This window comes from Gymnoscopelus microlampas, assembly GCF_963454915.1.
Source record: "Gymnoscopelus microlampas genome assembly, chromosome: 5".
Classification (NCBI taxonomy): Eukaryota; Metazoa; Chordata; class Actinopteri; order Myctophiformes; family Myctophidae; genus Gymnoscopelus; species Gymnoscopelus microlampas.
The window spans coordinates 24337404-24353036 of NC_139942.1; the positions used below are offsets into that span (position 1 = coordinate 24337404).

Genomic DNA, 15633 nt, shown 5'->3' on the forward strand with positions numbered 1-15633 from the left:
GGTTACTGAATGAGTATTCAATGATTACGAATATAAAGCTTTGACATTTTATGCAAATAAACATAACTTTTTAACAAAACAAATCACTTACACCCCATTTAACAATATTGAATAAATCTCACTAAAAACATACATAAAATGTACATTCATATTACTTAAAATGCACATTCTGATTCTTGATTTCAGATTTTTCTACACCATTTTCACGAGGTAATAATATGTTCCAAGTCCAACATCTATGTATAAATGCACAAAACCGCTGTCTGAGTGAGTGAGTGAGTGAGTGAGTGAGTGAGTGAGTGAGTGAGTGAGTGTCATAGAGTTGCCTCCAAGTACTGTGCCCAAGGAGCGTGTGTTACAAACAGGCATCGCATTAGTCATTTTAAATTGTAATAATCATTCCTATCTGAGTTATACTCATGGCAAATAACAGTGAACTCCAGTAAATGATTTAACAAGATTAGGTCTAATACACATCACTAACACATTGTTGCGATTTACAATAATGTGACATGCCTAACCTATACAAACTGATTCTTCTTTTTAGGACATCCACCACTTTGGTCAGGTAAAGTAACATGATGATGTGAACGCACAAATATATGAATCTTGCTAAATCATATAAACCAGCTATTGTAAATTATAACAATGTAAAGGCCAGAGTTGCTCTACAGACAAGACATTTTAAGTTGCACCTGGTATTGTACAGTACAATGGCTACCTTTCACAATAATCCATCTTCCTTATCCTTTCCAGGATCAGTGTGTTGTGTTGAGCAGCGAACTTGCAAACCAGGAATTTGGGAAATGGAAAATAAAGTCCTGCAATGACACCAATGAATATGTCTGCATGAGGAATGTTGGTGAGCTAAACGTCTGACCATATCCATATGTTCTTGTTGTGGTTCAGAACTTACTGAAGAGTGGTGGACAACCCCGACTTAACCCAAGTACTTGAGTCAAAGTATAGATAGTCCTGCTCAAATATTACTCAACTGCAAAGGGAAAGTTGCTCTGTCAAGTTTGTACTTGAGTTACATTTCTGGAGTATTTGCTTTCAAGAGTACAAATTACAAAGTATTTTATTTTTAATATCCTTGCAATATTAAATTGTGTAGATCGGCTATTTTCACTATACTATAAATACGGCTTAAGTGGTTAATTGATAATGTACTTTTTCCAAGTCCAAGTACAATATTTGTCTTTGAAAGGTAGTGGAGTCAAGTATCCACAAATACATATACTTAAGTACAGTACTCAGTACAGTACATACAGTACATAATTAACATTGTCCTCAAGTATGTCTGACATTGAAGCATTGGTTGAAGTTTTGTTCACAAAGAGCAAAGCAGTCAGTCTGGTCAGCAATGCTAATAAATATAGTAATTGTTTTGTCACTGAAGTAGAAGTATTTCCAAAACTGAAACTATGACTTTAAATACTATAGATGAATGATTCTATCTGTCCCTGGAATATAAATGAGAAAGAATTGAGTTACCATGCACTATGTATCCATGTAAATACTGTATTATGGTAAAAACTACTTTCCACTGTAATTTTCCACAGACGAACGCTTCACAGTTGTAACAGAACCAGAGACTCCTGACAACTATGTCACACTGGGTAATGACTCTATCAAAGTTCTGACTCAGAATGTGACCTGGGATCAGGCTAAGAAGCTTTGTGAGCCTGATGGTGCTCAACTGGCCAGCCTTCGGAATGACTGGTCACAAGCCTACGTGGAACTGCAAGCTCTGAATCTCAAAACACCTCTATGGATTGGTCTCAATACAATGGAGGTACATGCCTTATAGCGGTGGTTCTCAAAGTGGGGTCCAGGGACCCCTTAGGGGGTTCCAGGGGGTCCCCAGCTAAATGTGTTAATATGGCATAAAATCAATTTAACCACTTTAAGCCTATTTTGCACATCACCGCATTCCACCTGGCACTGTATCTTTGTTCATTTGTGCATAGATAGATAGATACAGTAGACAGACAGACAGACAGACAGACAGACAGGTTGATTGATTGATTGATTGATTGATTGATTGATTGATTTTTTTTTTAAATGAACCATCCATGCTTTCAGACTGGGGGTTACTTCAGGTTCATTGATGGTTGGCACCTGATCATAACCAACTGGGCACGAAACGAGCCACGCAGAGACCGACCCTGTGTGTATGTGGATGTGGATGGAAAATGGAAGACTGCTTTGTGCAATCAAACCATGAATAGTGTTTGTATGAAGACCACAGGTATGACAATTAATTACAGTAGTTGGATTATATCATTTTAAACGCAATAATAAAACAGTCATGACTTAAGCCATTTAGTACACCAGAATAAATGTAAAGATTAAAGTGTGCCTTCATAATGCTCCATACAGTAAATAATATCATATATTTCTACCCCGCATTAGGGGTTGTATCAATTACACATTTGTATTGGTTTATATGGCACAGATGTTTTAATATCGGGTCAAAGTCAAATATCTAATCGACCAGCACATTGAATCTCCAAACAAGAAATACCCTGACCCTAATCTAGTGGTTCTCAACCTTTTCTGGACCAAGATCCACTTGAAAATATAGAAAACATTTGCGCCTCACCCATCTGACCACTTACTGTAACATTAAGTGGTCAGGTGGGTGGGCCGCGTGCAGTTTCAGAGCATTATGGGAATAACGTAGTATATTTAAGTTCCTTTAAAAAAAAAAAGGTTTTAAAGAAAAAAAAAATCATTTTTTTTACAAATTATTTGGGATCCTTTTGAGAATCACTGCCCTGTGTGTCCCCAGGCATACAGTACATGTGGGGCTCAAATGTCAACAGATAGACTCATTTTTGGAACTCTGAATTTAGTTTTAGTCATTTATCTTATATGTTTTCTGTATAATTACATTGTGAGCATGTTTTGTGATTTAAAAAAAATGTTAATTTGGTCATTGCAATTTCTCACGACTGCAGATGTGCTACCACCGACTGAGTCGACTGAACAACACCCGGGTGTCTGCCCTGATGCTATTGTTACGCCATATTCAGAGAAGACACTTGCCTGGATGCCATTTAGGGATAGTTGCTACCTGTTCATGCCAAGTGAAATTGAGTGGGCAAATGCAGCTTCTAGCTGTAAAATATTTGGTAAGACTACACTCTCTTACACACACACACGCACACGCACACGCACACGCACACGCACACGCACACGCACACACACACACACACACACCCCATATAGGCCGGTTGAACAATACATCCTTTTTTGCTACAACTCCTACAGATTTTGTCTAGAACTCAAACAACTCAGTACACACTCTCTCTGGAGTCATGTGATCAAGAGGGGGGTGACAGAAATGTGCCAGAAATGCTATAAATATCACTGTTGCACCAAATTAGGCACGTACAAACTACAGTATAACACTCGTAGGGCTCACTCTACGAGTGCCACAGCCTTGGGTAGGCAACCCGGCCTGGCGGAAATCTGCGCTCTGAGGAATGCACTTTTCAAGTTTTAATGTTCAGTATTTTGTGTTGTGAAGGTGCGGAACTAGCCAGCATTGAAGATCCTGATGAACAGAGCTTCATTAAAAGCAAGGTGGAAATGCTTAAAGACAGCCACAGAAGTTTCTGGATAGGCCTGTACAAAACTCATAAAGGTACAGTTACACTGTCTTCTTTATCATAACAAAGACATTCAACAATTCACTGTGATGGTTAAAGAATTCACTTACTGTGTAAATGGTAAATCAAAGCAATAGTCTTGATGATAGAAGGCGAAAAGGGTACCACTTTCTATAAAGCCCATATCTACATTATAATGCTTTATAAACATACTTATAATGCATTATAATCTGCATATTACACTATAATTATAGTTAAGAACTCATCAATATGTATAATGCTTGTAACAATATTCATAACACATAGTTACTTATAAGTATAAGTATAATTGCGCTGCAATCTGCCTATAATCACGGTATAATTACAGTTATAAGCAAGTACTCATAATAACAATAATCAATAATAACACATTATAAAGCGTTTTACTTAAAATTTCAATATAAGGTCAGTAATAATACTTAATAATTACTGGTCACTCACAGACATTTTCTTTTGGTCATTATCATAGTATATTATAGTTCTCATAGCTCATAATAATAGTGTGATTAAGTCACTAAGTGGTCATGAAGAAGGTAGTGTACACACATCTGTGGCCCATGGTGCAAGACAAACACAAGTATCATAAATAAAAGAATAGATTTTGCACACTGTTGATGCTGAAAAATCTCTGGTGTATTTTTATTGCGTTGTCAACGTTTCGATATTTAACACATAACACATGTAACAGAGTGCGCTCATAGAGTTGACATTGCTTTTTCCAAGAGACTTTAATCTGCCAGATTCTATTATGAGTTGGTTACTTATGGAGGGATTCCAGTGTCGATCCCCCTACAATGTAGACCCTGTTGTTATTATATCTTTATTAGTTATACTTATAACAAACAAAAACAAATACATGATGTCCTACAGTATACTGTAGTTTGTCACTGTGTTCCCTTGTCGTTTGAGTACCTGATATTTATATAATATATTAGCCTTGGGATACTTTAAATTGCTATTTGGATTCTGGGATGGGTGCACACTGTTTATATTATTTTTGTCTTTATGCAAAGCCAGCTAATTGATTTGATGAGTTGAGTTGACTGTTGTGACCTCACTTGCCCTTTGGGGCTAGCCTATCAGTGACCTATATAAACGTATGTGTATTCCCATATATATATACGTCCTGATGAAGATCTGAATTGATTGAAACATTGACAACGCAAAAATACAGCAGAGCTTTTTCAGCCTCACCAGTGTGCAGACTATTCTTTTCTATAATGCATCACAGACATGGGTTTCATAGAAAGTGTTAGCCAAGAAGACATACATACATAGACTTATTCTTTCTATGCAGGGATGTGGATGTGGCTGGATGGGACACCCATGGACTACGTGAACTGGGGTCGATTTCAACCAGATGATGACAGCTATGGAGAGATTCGTTCCGAGGATGGCACGTGGAGGGCTCAGAATAGGATGTATGACAGGGCCTATATCTGTGAAGCGCCCAAAGGTGAGACCAGCAAACCACTATTACTTTGCTGCAGCAACATACTTTGTGATTGGATTCCTTATCAGCGGTTATCTGATTCATATTTTCCATTCTCCCCTACCAGAGCTGCCAGAACAGTTGCCGACAGTTGGTAAGATTAATTTATGGATCATAGTATTATGTACTATTTCACAGTGGAATCTTTATAGTCTCATTCCTGATCATTTGTTTTACTGATTATTTACTAATTATGCATTGTTTATTTTGTTCCTTTGATTATGTAGCTGCTCTTATGGATATTGAAACTCAACGCCATCGTGTCCACTCAGCTTTGGTAGTGGTGCTGGTATTAACGGTGCTCTCAGCCGTAATGGTCACTGCTTTCCTCCTCTATAAGAAGTCTGGCCGTCCCTTGCCTACCTTTGACAATCCACTCTACTTCAACCGTGATCGCTCGCAGCCTGACGTGATAGACACCAACAAGCTGATAGAGAAGGCAGAGGTGGAGAACCCAGAGCCTATTATAACTCTGTGATTGGCAAAGTAGCGGTAACCTGAAGACTCGCCCCTAAACACGTTCGCCCCCATTTCTTTGGAGGACTGCTAGCCCCCAGCGGTTCTTGTATTCTTGTATTTGTTTACTGAGGATAAGTTTAGAAACAAGTTTAGGGTTAGGCATAGATTTACTGAGGTTACGTTTAGGAATAAGGTTAGGTTTAGGCATAGATTTACTGAGGTTACGTTTAGGAATAAGGTTAGGTTTAGGCATAGATTTACTGAGGTTACGTTTAGGAATAAGGTCAAGGCATGGATTTACTGAGGTTACGTTTAGGAATAAGGTTAGGTTTAGGCATAATTTACTGAGGTTACGTTTAGGAATACCAGGTGGCGACCGTTCCGAGGTCACCGGATTTGCCCCGGGGCGAATGTGTTTTGGGGCGAGCGTTTTGGTATTCAAACTAGCAGGATGTAATGAGCAGTGTATATAAGAATTATAGCAGTGTTAATTTTGACAGCAAATTTTTATTTAGTTTAGTCGTAGTCTACAATTTATTTTAGTTTTAGTCATATTTTAGTCATCTGAAAAGTTTTTGTTTTAGTCTAGTTTTAGTCGACTAACTATCGTAAGAAATTAGTTGACTAAATGTACAGTTGATTTGCCGACAAAAATGTGTTTTGGCGGGCCTTGATGGCGTTGTAATGGCTGATTTAACACTTGGTTTCATGCTGAAAATAGCCGATCTACAAGCTCACAAGGCGTCGCAGTCTAGTTTTTATTTGTTGAAGAAATTGTCAATATATTGAGTCTTAGTTTTAGTCATCATAGCTTAGTTTTTATTTAGTTTTCGTCAGTGAAAAAAGGTAGTTGAACATTTTTCGTCATAGTTTTAGTCAACAAAATGAATGAGACACATGCATCTAGTGATGGTAATCATTGGTGTTTGCATTTGTACAGCCTAGTGATTATTGAACCCTGTCTGCTGTGCCATTATATATAATCATAATTTAATATAATCAATATAATTGACCTTGTATTGAACTGTACTTCCCTGTGCTTGTCTTTGCAAACTGTTAATAAAGTATTCAATCAATCAATCAAATTGATAGAATACATTTCCTTCCACATAAACTTCACTTGTCTGTATACATAATGTAATGCTGTGAGTATAGTTAACTCAAAAGAGGTGAGTCCCAGACATTTAATGCTGTACTGTATGTCTCAGGAATGTATACAGATGGGAAAACAAATTAAAATATAGCTGCAAGCAGCGATAATACGGGGCCAGTAAATGGAAGAGAGAGAGAGAGAGAGAGAGAGAGAGAGACATGGAAACTGGAGAGAGAGAGAGAGAGCGAGAGAGAGAGAGACATGGAAACTGGAGAGAGAGAGAGAGAGAGAGACATGGAAACTGGAGAGAGAGAGAGAGACATGGAAACGGAATAGATTGAAGAGAAAGAGAGTGACATGGAAACAATAGATTGATGAGAGAGAGAGATGGAAACAGAATGGTTTGATTGGACATCTCAACCTATTGCCATTAACGGGATTCGAACTCTCAACCTTCAGACTAATAGGCTGCTCAAAGTTGGCATTTTCAATTGAGTGCTATAGCGCCACCTTTGGACGAAAGATTGTGAGAATTATTTCTTGATCGTTTTTCATGACCATCTACCATATGGCCGAGTTTCGTAAAAAGCGACTGCACGGTTCAGCCAGAACTGCGAAAAGTGGCAGAAGAAGAAGAAGTGACAGAATAATGCCAATAATAAAACAGGTCCAGAGCTGAGCTCTGGCCCCGTAAAAATATATATTTACAAGCCCTAAAAGTATGTTTCACATTCAAAGACAAGATTAAAAATGTTGGGTGTGAATTTGCAACGAAGTGTGACACCAAGGTGTTACTTTTAATGATCGATTGAAATCTCTCTAATGCTTCTTCGGTGCATTTTCACCACTTTTTATGTGGTTAGAAACCACGATTATGAGTAATTATTGGCTTAGGAATGCGACAAAAACTAAAAAACCTTTATGAATTCAAGGCTTCATGGGGTGTGTAATTGATAGAAAATAAGACATTTTTTGGGTGAACTACTCCTTAAGGTCCTCTCATTTCTTTTAAATCTTTACATGGGCTGGCTCCTCCTTATCTTGTGGAACCTTACTCCCCAGTTAGGGCTCCGAGGTCTGCTGACAAGTTGCTTGCAAAACAGGGGTGACCGTGCCTTTGCTGCTGCTGCCCCCAGCCTCTGGAACAGCCTACAGTGTAGCTAGCCCTTCCCATTAGAAGTGCTCAGACTATTGGGGTATTTAACCACTTACAACCTCCATATGGTTAACCAGAGTCCCTCAGGGCTCAATAATAGTATCTTTTCCGTTTTCAGTTAGTGTGTGGAAAGCCGTCGCTGAAATAGCCGATCGACAAGCTTGTCGATCGGCTATTTTCAGCGAAAGCTTTCCCCACAATACGGATGCTGGGGTTTAAGTGGTTAAATCTCTCCTCAAGACTTATTTATTTTCTCTAGCTTTTAATGTTGTTTGAGTCTTTGTCTTATTTCATTATGTATTTTTTGCATGTCCTGTGACTATGTTGCACAGGCCTGTTCTGTTGATGCCTGTGCAGCACTTTGGTCAATTTCGATTGTTGTAAATGTTCTATATAAATAAAAGTTTGATTTGATTTGATGCATTCACAACTTGCATTGTTCCCCAGTAGGCCGGTGGCACCCGTCTAGTGCTTCAGATGCTGGTAATTAAGAAAAACAAGTCTGTAAAAAACAAGTAAAAGGTACAGCTTGATGCTGCTTGTCCAGCAAAAGCTCTTTAATTGTTTAAAAGACATTGAAGTAGACATTTTCAAACATGAAAACAAATCATAGCGTTATGCACTTTGTTTCATAATGTTTTTTAAATATCTGGTCGTGTGAATTTAAGGCACAAAGATAAATTAAGTTCAACAGAGAAGACAAACCGTACATGAGGACATATTTCACTCCAGACGTGATTTTTCTTTCCATTGGCTTTTGCAGTACTGGTACATTTATAAAAAATAAAAAACAAAGAATAACACAATAACAAAACAGACATTGCTACCCTGCTGAGTTAGACAGCAGGAAATATGCAAGCACTCAAACTGAGAAACAGTACTAGTGGACTGTTTAACCCTTTAAGCCCTACATACTTTGTGTGACAAACAGAATAGCAGATCTACAAGGCCACAACACGTCAGGATGCATTATGGACTTGTAGATCTATATAAATAAAGATTGAATATGTTCGGCTATAGTGACATGCCCAAAATAGGAACGGCATGTTGAAAGTGGTTAAAGCCTCTTTTCCTTATGGACGCGTTGTGAGCTTGTAGATCTGCTATTTTTGGTGTGGGATACCATCATACTACGTTTAAAATCAGGCTCTAGTCATGACCTGTGATCTTTACCACACACCAAAAGCTGTTACTGCCGTTTTGACATGGTAGGACAGAACAGAAACAACTCCTCTGCTCAATGGCACGATGTACACAATATAAAATACTTTAATGATACACTGATGTTAATCAACTCTTAAGTAAACTAGTTAATGTAGTTTTAAACTGAAGCAGCTCTCCGTTTTATACCGATATGTGCGTTTACATTACAATGTGACAAATGTGAATACATTGTGAATCCCTTTCAAATTCAAATTCTTATAGAGAGTATAGCATTGAAGAAGCAGTGATGTGTAATACGATGTGCACATGCTGACAGGTGTATATACAGGAGAGATAAGCGCGAGAGGAATTAAGACTGACTTTTAACAAACTGTCAACCGCCCGTTCATGACGAAAAGGATGGAGTTTCAATTTCACCTCGATTTCAAGATTGAAAACGTTGACGTGCCGGCTGGGATGAACGAACCGATTTGTGTCTACGAACGCACGTCCCTAAACGTTAAAACAACAACAAAGACATACTGTAGAACAAAGATGTGCAAACATTCATACATTTTTGGTTTAAAAAAAAAAAAGGGAAGCCCCGCCCCATACGAGTGATAAAATGAAATATGCGTCTCTTTGGTGGCAGACAGTTTCTCCTTTTCAAACCTGTCCACAGTCCTGCTATACTTTCAACATTGGAAATTGTATGAATCATGTTCATAAAAAGACAAAACAAGCACAAAAAAAAACATGTCTTTCTTCCATACCATCTTGCCAATGTACAAATTCATCAAGAATTATATATATAAAAAATTACAAATATCCACTTTTTTTTGTTGTTGACCAAACACCTCCCTCTTCTGGTTTCTAGAATAAACCCTCCCGCCCATCTCTTCTCATTATACATATTTACAAGGTTGTCGTTTCCTCCAGTCGGTCAAGACAGAAAACTGCACCTTAAAAACAAGAGCAAGAAAAATAGTATTCTCTACAGTTCATAATTAGAGCCTCTACAAATATTATGTATGTTGCACTTTAAATACTTTTACTTCATCTGTGTACACATATACTGCATACTCACACACATACAGTACACAATCGTCCTAATTGCATGTGCACGCTCTAGAGTAGATGTTACTGTGTATGTGTGAATATATCTAATATACTTTATATTATACTCCCTTTACTCTATCAAACTATCATTTCTTAAAGGGGAAGACTGCATTGTGACTGATGATTAGTAACAATCTGTAAGGTTATTATATCCATTGTACAGTAGTTTCAGATGCCACGTTGTGGAGAAACAGCAGTCACTAATGTAGTTTCTCTCCTGACAGGATGGGGAGAAGAATTGAAGTGATGAAGATGAGGAATTCATTCTCTGGGTTGGGTTCCTCTATAGCTGGTGAGGCTTGGCGAGGCCATCTTCACTCAGGTCATACCTGGAGGACAAAGATAGGCGTAGCGTTGTAATGCAATGCTTCTCAAGGTGGGGTCCGGGGACCCCCAGGGGTGCATCAAAATCAGTTTAACCACTTTAGCCCTATGTGGTTTGAAAATAGCAGATCTAAAAGCTCAAAACACGTCGTAAGCTTGTAGATGTGCTATGACTACAATTATAACTAGAAAAAGTGCTCCTCGGAGCACAGGTCTCCGCCAGGTAAGGTAGGCTATTGTGGCCTCCTGGTGGCGCTATAATAGGCCAATGTGAAAAGGGTGCCATTTGTTCTTAGGCCTTGCACGACAATTGGACCCTGACTGCATTCATGATTTGAGGCATTTTGTTAAAAACATTTGTTTTGCTAAATTAGACCTGCTGGTGGCGCTATAACAGGCCAATGTTTAAAGGGTGGCATTTGTTCCTCAACATAGTGTGAATGTGCGTGCAAAGTTTGAGCGCAATTGGACGGTGCGTTCATGATTTGCGGAATTTTGTTCAAAAGACGCCAATAATGCAAACTTTCGATGTCAATCTTAGCCAATCAGTATGGAATATGAAAAATCAAACACATCCGTCATGATCACATGACTATAGAGATCATGTGTACCGATTTGTGTGAAATTTTGATAAAATTGGAAGGAGTAGTATAAAATAATGTGTTTTACATAAGTCAGCCTCCTGGTGGCGCTATAAAAGGCAGATGTGAAAAATGCAGGGCAAAGGTTTTTCCTTGACCTCTAGGGAGTGTGCATACAAAGTTTTACACAGATCGGTGCAATTATAGGTAAAAACACAAATCGGCCTGTTATAGCGCCACCATGAGGCTGATTTGAAAAAAATCAAATGGTAGTTCTTCCTCGGCCTAATGGGAATGTGCGTGCAAAATTTCACGGAAATGTCATGCTGTGTTCATGATTTGAGGCATTTTGTTCAAAACGGAGCACTCCTGCAAACTTTGGAAGACATTTTTAGCCAATCAGGATGGAATATGAGAAATCTGAAAGACCTGTTTCGTTTAATGACTATAGAGATACTGTGTACCGGTTTGCGTGATTTTTGGACAAAATATGTAGGAGTACTGTCAAAAAATATGTTTTGCACAAATCGGCCTCCTGGTGGCGCTATAAAAGGCCCATCGGAAAAAATTGGGGCAAAGGTTCTGAATTGGCATCCAGGGAGTGTGTGTGCACAGTTTCGCTGCGATCAAGACAACGGTGCCGGAGATTAGCTGGTCACAGACGGACGGACACACACACACACGGACACACACACGGACACACACACGGACGGACGGGGTGGAAAACATACTCTCTCGCCATGCCTTTCGGCCTGGCGGAGACAATAAATGGAATAAAAGTGCAGAGCAAATCCAACACTTCTCGCTCTTCGCCAACCTATGAATGATGCCTTGACTGCGAGAGAACAATAGAACCGGACATGACGTCCCCCCCCCCCCCCCCCCCAAAAAAAAACCTTCCACTCCAATGTTATGAGATTTAGAAAAACACATCTAGCTCAGATTTCTTCTCCCAACTGCTAACAACAGAACGGACGATCGCGGTTACAATGTTTTTGTGTCCGGTGGAAAGAGGAGAGACTCGTCTCGCCACGGAGACATCGTTTGTTTACATCCGGGTTGAGAAAAAAAGATCGGTGGCTCACCAAAAAGACGAAAGGTAAAACCGCTGGCAGTGGCGGATGAATTAATTAATTAATACCTGGCAGTGAATGTGTTAATTGAATACAAAATGGTTGTATTGATAAATTGCAGAAAATAGAATTGTCCCATTGAATATTTCCATGACAATACCCAAGTATCCACATATATATATAAAGCACTATAAAGCACTCATGACTCCATCACGAGGCTGTGAGCTGGTTGATGACTCACCATTGAGTCCAGCCCTTGGAGATCTCCTCACTGGTCAGGTCCACCAACACCTGATGGAGAAACACAGAACAAGAAGGAAATACCAGGATAAATGTTTATCATAGATGATGCATGTATAGCAGTGGTTCTCAAAGTGTTGAAGGGCTTCCAACTGGACCCTTACAGGTCTGCAACTCTAAAACTGTACAAATGGAACCAAATAGAATCAAATGGACCCGTTCCATTTGTACGCGGTCAAGAGTTATTTTGAGAACCACTGATGTATAGGAACAGAGTGCATTGGTGAGTTGATGACGTGACAAAAGAAGGACAACAGGAGGAAAGAGATAATGGAGCAGAAAAGAACAGCTGGTCTTCTGCATACATGAATATGATTTATAAAAATAAGCAAGAGAAGAGATCAGAAACAAAGGAGAGGTTGATGAAAGGACAGAAAGAGAAGAAGTCAGGACTGTACCTTTCCCAGAAGTCCTTTGTGTTTGGAGAGCAGACCTCCTCCGTTTTTCACCGCCACATCCAGAGTTCTCCTGTGGAGCTCCACTATTGATACACTGAACTCAAATCTGATGGAGAGAATGAATGATCAATAGATGGTGGATAACAAACAAACAAACAAACAAACAAACAAACAAACAAACAGAGTGAGTGCCTGTACATGCACACTAACACACTGATTCCACCCAGATTAAAGCAATATTCTGGTTATTAACAACCCTTAAATCCTATATACTTAGTTGACCGGGTTCCACCAGGGCTGTATACGCAGATGTTTTCCCCTCAACACCAAATCTCTTTGCAGAAAATAGCCAATCTACAAGCTCAAAATACACCATGCTATGACGTGTCGTGAAGCACTGAGAGCTTGTAAAACCTTAGCGCCCCCAGAATAGGGACGCTAGGGTTTATATGACCACGTAAACACTGTTATCTGAAATTAGGGTATGGTAGGGGAAACAAAACCTGATTAACATGGTTGTTTTTCTCACCAATGTTATGATTTATTTGAGCGTGTAAAAGTTGTCGGATTTCTTCATTTCTTAATGTGCGCAAGTTTGAATACAAAGCCGTAAGAAGAGGTGAACTTCAGCTGATATATGAATATAAGTGAAACCAATATTTGAGTAGAACACGTAAACCCAGGTTATTGCCATAATCATACTAATGCCATGTAAATATGTTGATAATTTTCATACCCTGATTATAACTAGCAATTATGGTATTAGCCCGAATGTAAGCACATTCATGACAGACCAAAAAAATACTTTCAAGATAAAAGTCAACCTGAGGGTATTTATCAAACAATCTCTTCAATGTTTGTGAGACCGAAGCAGTTAACAGTAACTCACATCTGGTCGTAAACAGGGTTAAGTGTCTTCTTGTGAGTGTGAGTTTTTCTCCTTCCAGACCTCCGTTTGTCAGGCAGGAGATAGAGGCGCACGTAAGGGTCTGAGCCATGGTCTGTGAATGCTATCAGGTTCCTGTGGATGGGAAGGTTAAAGGACAGAAGGTACTTGGTTGATAAATTGTTTTAACCTCTACTGTAACAAGTGGATTATTTGTAACTGGTATACTAAAGATTACATGAGAAATGAATAGAATAAAGTAGAATATAATATTAAAGGATATAAGTAACCTAATTCAATAATATTCCTGAATCCAGTCATTCTATTGTGAGGGCATGTGAAGATCTGACCTAACATTGTACTGTAAAACTTCACATTCTGTGTGTTGAGAATCTCTAGCCTAAAACGTGTAGAACCACCTAATTTAAATTACAACTATATGATTATCATTCAGGATAAAAACCGTCTAACTTGCCCTTTACACCAAACCTTCTGTTTAGTATTTTAAGTTCTTAAGTATTTTAAGTTTAAGCAAATCATATTTTCCTACCTGCAGGCGTGCACCACTACAACCAGCTTGTTCCTCTGGGGGCTGTGTCTCACCGTCAGCTGAACCTCTCCCAGAGGGAAATAACTGGGGCCTGAACCACTGGGAGAGAAAGAGAGAGACGGAGAGAGAGACAGACAGAGAGAAATCATTGAATTGGACAGATTAAAACATCTGTCGGTTAATAGTTATTCTCTCATAGCCCTGTGTTGTGTGTGTGTGTAGATCAGTGGATGTGTAGGCGGTTAGGTGTGTATGTACAATGAATGAGTTCAGGTTGTGTTTCAAACGTGTATTTATCTTTTTGTCACCTTTTTAAATGGACTGTGGTCATGGATATGAACTAATGGGAGTGGGTTTCCTAAAGACACTAGTGAATACAATGTTCTGTTCTTTTAGTGTGGACATAACTATGTTGTTACTTCACTCATTAATGAATCCTTATTACCGGTATATAGGTTTGGTGAATACTCAATACTGAATGATGGTGACAGCTGAGTTAACTAGGTAACGTAGCAGCAGCCAGGTAATTTTTTTTCTTCTAGAGACCATGGTTGTTTTCATGAATAAATGTGTACCTAAACTCCAAACCAAGTGTGCATTCATTACTATGGCAAGTTAGCCGTGCTATAAGCGGGATGCACAACATGCACTGTAACCACACTTCAGGGTGTAAACAGCCCCCTATTGTTTGGTTATTTTCTAAATCGCTGACATGCTCCCAGTGCATTGTCCCTTACATTATGTCCAGCTCACTGTACATTATCCCATACATATGTCTTTGTTCTGGTCGTTTCAACGTTCACCCCCTCCTTACTTCTGCAGTTGTCGTAGCCTCTGCTGGAGCTCCTGTGTGGCGTAGGGGTTGGATATGTCTGAGGCGATGCTGGGCGTGGGCTCCTTAACCATCATACCTCCTCCTCCGGACAGGTACTGCTGGGAGCCTGAGATAGCCAGGTTGGACATGCTCCTCCCTCCTTCACCCAAACCTCCACTCCCCCCTCCTCCTCCTCCTCCTGCACTCGGCCCGTCGCTCAGACCTCCGAGGGAGCTGGAGACCTCCTGAGACTCCCCTGCTCCTGGAGGGTGGTGGTTGTTCAGGAGGTCCTGGGCGGAGGCCGATGAGGACCGGGGCGGATGGGAGGAGGAGGAAGAGGAGGGAGGCGGGGGATGGGGGGACTCGGAGGAGACAGAGGGGCGGGGCGCGGGGGTGGAATTAGAGCTGGCCGAGCTCGCCTTGCGCACCTGCACAGATGAGGGGGCGGCTTCTGCCGAGGAGGACGCCTCCTTGTCCTGAACACACAACACCTGTGAGGAGGCAGACAAGACGGAGGGTTAAGGGTCATTATTTAAACCTTTATTTACCTCTTTAATTCTGCATTCATCAAACCTGTACATTGTAT

At 39.8% G+C, this 15633-nt stretch overlaps 2 protein-coding genes across 3 annotated transcripts in view; one reads left to right on the forward strand and one right to left on the reverse strand.

The window, feature by feature from the left end:
• Positions 1-6849, forward strand: part of LOC311044740 (macrophage mannose receptor 1-like) — a 31061-nt gene extending 24212 nt beyond the window's left edge. The window contains exons 25-34 of the mRNA XM_084056501.1: positions 187-210; positions 548-568; positions 757-862; positions 1566-1798; positions 2089-2254; positions 2967-3140; positions 3539-3655; positions 4957-5115; positions 5219-5245; positions 5379-6849. Of these exons, the coding sequence (XP_083912627.1) occupies positions 187-210; positions 548-568; positions 757-862; positions 1566-1798; positions 2089-2254; positions 2967-3140; positions 3539-3655; positions 4957-5115; positions 5219-5245; positions 5379-5629 (1278 nt within the window). The 3' untranslated portion in view covers positions 5630-6849. The remainder of the gene's footprint in view (positions 1-186; positions 211-547; positions 569-756; positions 863-1565; positions 1799-2088; positions 2255-2966; positions 3141-3538; positions 3656-4956; positions 5116-5218; positions 5246-5378) is intronic.
• A 1526-nt stretch (positions 6850-8375) lies between these two features.
• The window catches only part of LOC311044729 (extended synaptotagmin-2-B-like), a 62774-nt gene continuing 55516 nt past the window's right edge, over positions 8376-15633 (reverse strand). For both annotated transcript variants that reach the window (XM_084056491.1, XM_084056490.1), the window contains 6 exons: positions 15048-15538; positions 14234-14332; positions 13687-13818; positions 12798-12903; positions 12341-12390; positions 8376-10450 (listed from right to left, as the gene is read on the reverse strand). In XM_084056491.1, the coding sequence (XP_083912617.1) occupies positions 10405-10450; positions 12341-12390; positions 12798-12903; positions 13687-13818; positions 14234-14332; positions 15048-15538 (924 nt within the window). In that variant the 3' untranslated portion in view covers positions 8376-10404. The remainder of the gene's footprint in view (positions 10451-12340; positions 12391-12797; positions 12904-13686; positions 13819-14233; positions 14333-15047; positions 15539-15633) is intronic.